The 10,382-nt window shown below is 38.9% G+C and overlaps 1 protein-coding gene across 4 annotated transcripts in view; it reads right to left on the bottom strand.

The window, feature by feature from the left end:
• Positions 1-45: 45 nt before the first annotated feature.
• The window catches only part of unc5a (unc-5 netrin receptor A), a 213,921-nt gene continuing 203,584 nt past the window's right edge, over positions 46-10,382 (bottom strand). For all 4 annotated transcript variants that reach the window (XM_053239204.1, XM_053239203.1, XM_026947083.3 and 1 more), the window contains 2 exons: positions 9,419-9,597; positions 46-4,403 (listed from right to left, as the gene is read on the bottom strand). In XM_053239204.1, the coding sequence (XP_053095179.1) occupies positions 4,238-4,403; positions 9,419-9,597 (345 nt within the window). In that variant the 3' untranslated portion in view covers positions 46-4,237. The remainder of the gene's footprint in view (positions 4,404-9,418; positions 9,598-10,382) is intronic.

Consider the following 10,382-nt stretch of genomic DNA (forward strand, 5'->3'; position numbering starts at 1 on the left):
TCCTGTTTTTAACAATATATAATTTATTTACATACATTTCAGGTTGAATTACTATACATACCTTTCTGAAATTTCATAGATATATATACATAAGGCCAAGTAAATACTTGAAAGCACTTAGAAACGAATTTCCAAAATTCTACCCACAAATCCATATCATTGTCCAAAAGTAGAGAAAACCCCTCAGTCACAGGGCTTCCTATTAGCACAAAGTCATCGACGACAATTTACATTGACGGGAGAGAGGTGGGGGACAAATAACAAACGAAAATACAAAAAAATCCTTTCAAAATATGGTTTAAAAAAAGAATTGTACAATTGCATAAGCGCTGTGGCGTGTTAAATACAGCATTCTGACTTGCAGAAAGGCAAGGAACATTGAGAATTAAGAAATCGAAGAACATTCACAGGTACACAAGTCTACTGTTTTTAGTTGGAAAATAAAGAGCTGGGTAAAAGTAACAGTACACTCACACACATTCTTTTATACAGAACAGCTATCAGTGAGCTCGACTCAATGTACAATCGTGGGGAAAAGTTCGCTAGATTGGCTTCAACGTGACGTCCAAAGTTGGCTTTTTTTGGCGAAAAAGTGCCTTTTTTTTTCCTTTCTTTTTTTTTTTTTTAAGCATTTTACGTTTGTGAAATGAGGAAAAATGTTAACATTTAAATGCACGTTAATGACGGGACACAAAATGATATGTTTGGATTTAGAAAATACATTTTTACTGTTTTTTTTTTAATACTCAAAATTAAAAAAAAACATCCATTTTACAAACAACTTCAGGACGAAAAAACCAAAAACAAACGAAAAAAAAAAAACACTGCAAAAATTCGGAAAAACTTAATGCTGTAATCGATGAACGATGCACCAAACACTTCACAGGTCAAACTTGGACAAATGTAACACCTTTTTTTTTTTCTTTTTCTTTTTTTTTTTTTGGCTTGATATTAAAATATCATTTACATTTACTTCCTAAGTGCTAGATGACAAATAGTTCAGTTGTGTTCCTGGTGAAATGTCCGTTATTAAAATGCTGCACAGTTGGAAATTTACAGCGATCTGATTGGACAGGTTCATACTGACGGTCGGAGGAACGTTTAATGTGAAATGTTCGGACGACGTTAAAGGAAAGAAACTCGTCTCAAATGGCTCATAAACTTTGGTTACCGACTTCCAGAGATGTGTACGTGTAGCGCCAGCATCAGAACTGGAATAGAAAAGATTTGTATATACAATGTGAATTGTATAGATGAACGTTTTTTGTTTTTTGTTTTTTTTAAATAAAAAAGAAACTCAAACTCATGAGGTTCCACTAAAAGCTGGACACCGTGTTTATTATGCATACAGCTGAACGTAACGCTGAATTCTGACCGTGAAGCACTCTTGAACGGTTCATTAATTACAGGTTAAAGGAGCAGTTTGGGAGAAATCTTATTCCCATTCCAAATGTAGCTGATCAGTCAAAATTTTGCGAAAAGTCCCATGTAGCTAAAAAGTAACAAACCTTTTGAACACTCATGCTGTAATAATCATGCAAATAAAAAAAGGTGTGATGACATCTACAACATCTAACACTTGGTGCGTTAGTTTTTTAAGTTGTTTATGAACAAATAATATTGCAGATGTGTCCGATGTTAGCATGCTAACGGGTGGTCACGTGGCAGCCGCGTGGTTATGGTGCAAAAGCGAAAGAACATCGAACTTGTTTTGGCTGATGTGTTATGTATGAGGAATTCTTTGTTTTTCATCCACAAACTGCTCGTTTGAAACCTAGATGTTGCAAATAAAACCGTTCTGATTCATAATAGCCGACGAACGTGTACGTGTTCTTGGGATAAGTTGCGTCATTGCGTTGTTGAGGCTGCTTTCACACTTTCACACGCCAGCGTACGTTTTTATGTGCGATCCTTAGAAAGTGGGATGTTTCTAAACTAGAAAAAGAACATTACATTTTTTTTTTCACGAAAACAAACATGGAGGGCAAAGTGCTGCGGAAAGCTAGCCTTGTCGTGAATATATGTCAGCGCTAATATTTTGATGATGTGGTGTAACTAAACAGAACAGCGTGTGTATTTTTGGGATATTCACCTGGCTGTCATGTGACACGTATCCCATGTTAACTGTAGCAGCTCAAATTGTCTTGAATTTCATCTGCATTACTGAATTATAATAACTCTCTAGGACTGGGAACACAAAAGTCGCCCAAAACAGCGAGTTTTCTAAAGTGTGAAAGCAGCCTGAGAAGAGAACTTCTTGCTTGATATCCCCTGGTATATTACTGTAATTTGATCATGTGTCAAATATTTATTAAAGACATTTTTTTTCCCGATGCTACACAGCTTTACGATTCTCAATCAGGCTTCCCAGTTCTATTTTTTTGGCTCATGGAGAATTTCAGATTGATTTGGGAATTTAAAGTATTACAGAATGCCCTAAAGCCAAAATAGCTCTGTTCTGCAAACAAATATGATCAACATTTGATTGGATAGATTACAAAATAAATTTAAAAAAGGATAGTATTGCATTTTATACTAAATTCCTCACTCTTTTAGAGCGTTCTTTATAAAAATGATCAAATTAGATGCCGTGGTTTTAAAAAAAAAACGAGTGTGATGTTTTTTTTCTTCAGATTTCTAGGTAAAACAAAATGAAAACAAATTCCCTGAAAATATTTATCAACGTTATACTGAATGTTCTCTTTCCTCTCAGCTACGTCTTGTAAAGATCCTGCGTATGTTCACTTTATTCCTCACACATATCAGGACCGTGTTCTTTATTATCGATGCATTTGGGAATTTGTGTTTATGGCTTTGGAAAAGCAGTGCAGCCGCGTTACGGTGCCTGAAGAGGGTCAAAGGGTAAAGAAAAGCAGACGGCTTGCACACACAGACACTTCTCTTTGTTTGATCCGTCTCGGCTGGTTATGAAACTGAAATCATTTTTTTTTTGCTATTTAGTTCTCATATTTGAGTGACAGTCACATTACTGACACGCTGGTGGTCGTATTAAAGCAGCACGGCTGCCTTCATACCTCCTTTTCACAACGCTCTCTACTTCTCTATCATGTTAACTTCATAAATTTCATCAGGTTTAAATGGGAAATCTCATTTATACCTTCAATAAAGAAACTTGTTACACCTTCCAAATGTGGTATCGTAAAACATTTTTGCGTTTGCATATTGCTAAATGCCACACAGTTACAAAACGCACGTTGCTAAAATGTGAATGAGTGTCTCAACGGCAACACGAAAAATTTGTAACCGCAATTTCATCTGATTTCTTTAGGGAATTAATCCTACAGGGGTGGACGAATCATAAATCCGTTAGCTAGCAAGCGAAAGTAACTAGTGCAATGTGCTGGCCAGTCCGATGTTTTGGTTGCCTGGAAACTGACTAGGGTTAAAAAGTGGTAGCTAACGTAATATGATCACGTTCAACGTGCTAGTTTGCTAGATACGTGCATTAATACAGGGAAATGAACGAAATTCTGCATTTTTTAACGTAGAACATCACGTTTGTGGCCTTGACAAAAAGTCAGCAAGCTATTGGTGAACGTTTTGGATACGGGCCGTGGTGTTCCGCCCTCAGACTGCACGCAGAATCAATTATTCGAGTCTGGCTAGCATGTTCACTTTCTCTCAGTATGCTTACCTGCAAAGTGACGTATAGTTCATACTGAGATTCGGAACAAGTAGCACGGACTATAGTTACCAGATCGAGGTGCGTTTAAGTTTGAATATAGCTGCATAGCAAATAAAAACAATAAGGAGTACGGTTTATTTTCTTTTCCTGGTTGATAAATCTATTTGATTGATTTGTCCACTGATTTGTCCACTGATTTGTCCACCCCTGTCCTAGCTTTGTCCCAGCTTTTGAGTTGCCTTCTTACAAATTTCGATCCTGATTTTCGTACTTATTTTCGATTCCAGTTTTTAAAAAATCAGATAGAAGTGTGGCGAACGCAACGGTGAATTAAAAAAGTGTGATTCAAGACAGGGCCGGAACAACATCTGTGAGTGTTCTATACATCGTTGCTGGACGTAAATGTACTTTGCATGTGTGTGTTTAGTGTGTTTATAGTCACAGCACACCTAACTGGTGGCTAAACCCTGTTAGATTAGTCCTTCCTCTATTAGACCTTTTCGATCCCCAGCATTTAGAGGCCTTCATTCCTGGCTCTGTTTGTGTATGTGTGTGTAATTATGTGTGTGTGTGTGTGTGTGTGTGGATGTGTTAGCACTCCCCGTCGGACACCAGGAATATCATGGCTTCCTGTTTGCCGATCTCGGCCATGATGGCGGCGAGCTGGTTCAGGTTGCCGCTGTGGAAATGCTGAGCTTCCCAAAGGTCCAGGATCGTAGACGTGGGACTCGCTTTGGACGCGAAGAAGCTCATGTGTCTGCATGGAGAGAGACAGAAGCAAGTTTTCAGATTTCCGTGCAGGAAAGCATTTGTTTAACAGGATTGTTACAGTGTGAACAGGAGTGCGATTTTACTGTTGTTTAGTTTACAGAGACGAGGGTTTAAGCGAGCTCTACGACACTCCTGTGATCTGTTGTGGAATTTGATCACCTCAGACCTGCTGAATGTAAAACAGTTTAATTTAATCTTCATTACACAGCAGTGGTGGATCTGGAGTAATACAATTCAATTATTCACTTCACGCAAGTGGAGCCCCAAAAGACTTTCCAGAGTGAGTGCAAAAGTTTGTGCCCCCTGACTCCAAAACAGACTGATAGTTGAAGGCTCTTGAGTTGTGAAACAGAACCGAAACATCCTGACGATGCCGCAGCCATCCACAGCGAGACACAGCAGAACAAGAGTCCAGTGGGTGGAGCTGAACCGGATCCAACTCCTCCTATAAGCCCAACGCTAACCCCTAACCCATGCTAACACACGAGATGCTGCAAAACACACTTATTCAGCCTGAAACACTCCGACTTGTCTCCACCCCCTGGACTTTTAGTTTGACTCCGCCCTGGTAGAAGGATCTGGATCAGGTCCGACTCCACCCCCTGGACGTTTGGTCCTGCAGTGAGGTGTATTTTTCCATGGTTGCGAGTCCAAGAGAGCTAAATTAGGGATGGTGCTACGCTCTTTTCAGTCAGTCAGAGTATGTGTGATGTGATGTGTAAAAAAAGATGGAGTGGCTTCACGAGTCTCAGAGGAAGCATGTGCTAGCCTTCACCCTGTTGTGTGATGGGGAAGAAGCTAGCAGTCTGTGAGAATATCCAAAAATGATCAGATTGGGAGATAATGGGATGAAGGGACCGTCTTGGACCTGACTGGGAAAAAAAGGCTGTGTATCATACCTGAGGAAGAATCAGGAACAAAGTGCAATGTTCACAGGAAAGTAAAGAAGCAAATATTTTACATTTATTTCTGATATTTTATTTTATTCACTTTAACACACTATTTTGCAATATTTGTTACTTGTGATAATGAAGGAACAGTGTGTAAGGAAGGAAAACACTGTCTTGTTGCTATAAATAACATTTCTTTGTCTTCGTGTTTGTCCTAAGGGTATGTATACTTTCGCACTCGACTACATGCGTGCAGTCGGAGTGTAAAAAACAGAGGGAGAGAATGGGCTGCTGTTAATGGCACCTTTTTTGTATCAGATTTTATTTCACCTTGTTGCTCAAAATGAACCGAGCCTGTTTTTATGTTTATATGGAAACTGCACATAAAATCGAAACGAAAAACAAAGGACTAAATAACAGATTTTATGCCTGGTTGAGGTGGAGTAGTTGGTGTTTGCGTAATAAATTGCCTCGAGCTCACTAGAAGGGGAGTAAGTACAGCAGCATGAACGCTGGCTAGAGGAAGCAGATGAAAAAACTCTTCATGCTGTGGCAATGTTTGCCCTGTTACACTGTTAAAATCCAGCTGAACTCAAAAATGTGATGTATAAATATTTATCCGTTTAAAACAGGGACTTTTTCAGAATTGTAAAAATAATTGTAGTTAGAGCTGTAGGATTTTTGATGAATATGAGAAATTGAGATCATGATTCTCACTCATGGTTCTTTGACCATTTTTTTGTAAGGAATAAAACACGACAGAACGACGGTTTCTCTACAGTTTGATTTACTGATTTAATGCGTATTTGTACTGCAGATGTCTGTACTGTTGATGTTTTGGCTGCTTTTCAGTAAATCAGTGAGTATAAAATCCCACTCGTGTTTACTCGTGACAACTGCAACCTATTCTACGATCTCTTAACTAGCCAGCTAGCGACTCATGATTTGCATATTCAAGCATATTTATAGATCCTTACGTTTGTATTTTTCAACGACTGAAAATGACACGTTCAGCATCGAATGTAGATGTACAGTAAATGACACACGGTGTCTTGCACCTGTGTGCTGTCTGAAATGACTCTTTTGACGTTATCTCATTGCTCCTCCGAATATTCAGCGTATTAGTTATTGATGGAATCACAATTTGCGTTTCCTCATTTATCAAGCTGGATACTAACAGATTTCATATTAGTGTTTACACAAAAAATTTGGTATTCATGAAAATCCCATAAATTCTGAAAAACTTTCATATCCTATTCGTGCCCCCGAGTGTGTAAATTTACACATAAGAAGCCTAACTAATGAAAACCTTGACTGATAGGCTTTGAATATTATAATTTGCAATGAGTTATGAGTTACTCCATTTTTATATATGGATTATGCTAAGTTCAAATTGCTTATTTATTTCAATTACACACAAATACATTTTTTTTAGACCTGATGTTTAATATAGGACTAAATGGCTGTTAATTGACAGTTTCTCTGCTACCAGGGGACGCCAAATATCTATCCATTTCAAGACAAATAAGGCTGGTTGTTCAATTAAGATGAAATGTTGCTGTATAAAAGGAGGGCGGGGCTGGGGTCTGTGCAAATGGCAGAACTGATATTACTGGAGCAGTTAGCACATGATGCCCTTAGGAGGCAACAGATATTTAGAGACTGGTATGATTTTTATTTTTTAAATTTTTTTTTTTTTGTCTCTCAGAGGATTTGCCACGGCATCTGGTCAATTTTAAAAGCTTTGTCATGGTATGGCGTCCCCTGGTAGCAGAGAACCTGTCAATTAGCAGCCATATTTTTTTTCTTTTCTCAGTTTTTGTGTTAAACCATTTTCTTTTGGCTTTCACTTACATTGCACTGGATGAATGAATTCCGCTCTGTAATTTCTCTCCATGTTTTGGCCCTTTTTCTGGTGCTGTGACTCCTGGATACGCTGCTAAATATTATTTTTTTATTCTTGTAGACTTGACTCAGAACTTCAACTTCTGCCTCAGAGAAATTCTTTTTTTTGGCCTTTTTGCTCTTTCCACTCTGTGAACTTGGCCTTTTTATGGAGTTTTATGGGCGTCACCATACGGAAATCAGCTCTGGCGTGCACGCGCCTGGCAATTTACGGGTGATTGCCATTTACCAACATACACACGGGAATACAAAGAAAATCAGTGTTTATGAAACTTTTGTAAATCTGGCGTAAAATTTTTAGTTTGTTTTGGCTTATGCAAAAAACTAACACACCAATTTACCCAAAGATTGATGAATGAGGCCCAATCTTTGCTAAACATTCGCATTAAAATGTGCCATCAGTGTGTTGTGTGTAACTGTAACTCTTTCTCTTATTCAGCATTAAGGTGGTGATGAAGGAGATCTCAAAGCTAAACAATAACTTAAACAATAACAATAACACTCAGTCTAGTAAGCAAGTGTCTCTGTATGGTTGTGTGTGTATGATCAATCTCTTTACGCTTTCTGAATAATAAGCACAATTAAGTACACGTAGTAAGTGCTGTTTAACTGAATTGCTCATCATGCCCATGTTGCTTTAGAAGCTTGTTTTATGAATAGTTTAGCGCGAACTGCGATGTTTGTTGCCATGCTGATATTCAGGTAGCCGTGACCTTTCCTATTGACCGGCCAGAACCTTTCAGATCAAAGCCGATCGATGACAACAAAGCCGAGGCTCTTGTTGGTCCATCCTGGAGGGAAACACCTCTAAAGGCGAGCTCAAGTTCGATCCGGTGCCCTTTTTGTGTTTCCTAAATACCTAAGGGGATTAAAGTGTTGTTCCCTGCATGCACTTTGTCTTGAGGGGAAGTGCAGCCTAAAAGCCACTGGATTTTTACTCCCAACACATTTAAACCAGATTCTTTCTTGAATGTTTGTGTGTGAAGTCAGCAAATGAAAATGGATTGTTTTGCATCCACGTGCTAATTGAAGCAAAGCGCTGCCACTTCAAATGGGTAATTAATTGGACCAGGTAAAGCTGATTGGACAAATGAAGTCTACGCATTATGCTTCATTAGCTAGAGGAAGTTAACTAGGAATCTAATTAAATCACTGCCTCTGGATTCAGCCTGCGTTCAATAAGCTGTGGAAGACCGTAGTGTGCAAGAGCTCATGTACACCAGTGTGTACTAAAACTAAAAAAATGCTAATGTCTCTAACGACTGAGACATATTTTTTTTAAAGATTATTACTTGTTACGCTGTACGAGATCCCAGTAAAATCTCTGGTCCGAATTCTATACCACACTGTGTGATAACATTCTCTAATGAGAATTCTCTAATGACCTGCGCTTAAAGAAAATTAGTACTTTCTGTGTAGTTTACGTCATCCATCAGCGTGATCAGGGCTCGTGCAGAAATCAGGCTCGCATATCGGCTTGAGGTGAAAGGATATTTTCCCTGTCCATTAGCATGTTTTATTTACAGTTCGTCACTCCTGTATTTGTAGCTGTACTGTGAGTTACACATCGTTCTCTGCTGTCCTCTTATTGGTGGCTTTTAGACAAGCGTCGTATCACCGCTCACACATAAACACATTAACTCGGCCAAGACCCGCCTACTTTCATAACGAGAAAGTTTGGCGAACAGTCAGTCACATTTATTTGCCACTGTTTCAAGCAAAAAACTTTTTACAAGATGTTTCTGGAATGTTTCTGAACCTTTTTCAGTGTCTTGTAAAGCTCGTTGTTTCATTGTTCAGAAGTGTTTCGGAGTACGGAAGCATCTATACACTGAAGTGCGGAGAGCCAATCAGATCGCATCCTTCAAGATTCTGAAGCTTGTAGCCAGAAACGTGTACAAAACATATCGAGACACTTTGTGGCATGACTAACTGGTACAAAGCAACGTTCAGGAGATTTTACAAAAAGGAAAACGCCAACCGATATTATCACATGAACGTCGCAGGAATTCGAAGTGATTTAGTTATATTTAACGTGATCAAAGTCTTAAGAAGAAACCTGGGAATGGCTCCTGGGTCTCCATTTTCATCAATATCCTTTATATCAGTCGTCACTGAGATGTAGATAAGGTATATCTGATTAAACCTGTAAAGCTGTGTTAATGAAACACAACTATGTGCAGTTGTGAGAGGGTGAAAGTCGCACCTGTCGAGTTTGAGTCTCTGGGCGAGGAGTCTCCAGTCGGCTCCGTTGGGGCACGGCGCGTCCAGACTGCTGCAGATCTTCTGCCGGATGAGGTAGGGGATCTGAAAGGCGCTAGGGCCGGCCAGAGCCGGGCTGCTATTATCCACCAGCAGGAGATCAGCGTCGAGTGGCCTGGTGTCCTGCACCACCACAACACCGGAATACAGTGAGCTGGGAGCTTTATTTCCATTATTCCGGTATTTACTTTTCTTATGATCTATTTTCTAGTCCATTAAAGTAGAAAAGAGCAACAATTTTTTATCCTGCACAAAGATTCAGCAAGAGAGCTGGCTATACAAATAAATAAATAAATGAATATAACAAAAAGTAAAGAAACTGGACGTATTAAAGGTAATGGCACCCCAGTTCAGAAACACATTATGATTACTTCTGCAGCACCTTAAATATATGATCAATTATAGATCAGGTCTACTAACTGTTCCTGTTCTTCTTCCTAAATTTTACATCAGTAATCTCTTGCCTTAACTTGAATTTCTTGCTTGAATTCACAGTAGAACCTGGAGTACATGTATACGGGTTGGGGGGGATAAAGTTGCCGCTCGTTTTAGTTAAGATGTAGATGCTTGAAAGGTTTACATGCACATTTTCTTTTTAATTGTTGTACATCTTTTTCATCTTTTTCTTCCTATAAGAAGAAAGTAAGGGTGCATTTACACTTTCCTAGTAAAACAGACAAGTGGCAGCTTTAGCTAGTGCTAGCTACAGTGATCAAGATGGTCCTACTTAACCAGGCATAACCAGGTATAGCTTAGCTAGCTAGCTAATGCCAATTATTTTTTAGGAAATAATCCTTATTTGTATTTGCTGTCATTTAGCAACTAGCTAATATTTGCAGCAGTCATTAGAGATTAAATTGACTTCTATGTGGTTATTCTAATGACAAGACATAGCCTCTGGATCATCA

The sequence above is a fragment of the Pangasianodon hypophthalmus genome, chromosome 13 (genome assembly GCF_027358585.1).
Source record: "Pangasianodon hypophthalmus isolate fPanHyp1 chromosome 13, fPanHyp1.pri, whole genome shotgun sequence".
NCBI classification, from domain to species: Eukaryota; Metazoa; Chordata; class Actinopteri; order Siluriformes; family Pangasiidae; genus Pangasianodon; species Pangasianodon hypophthalmus.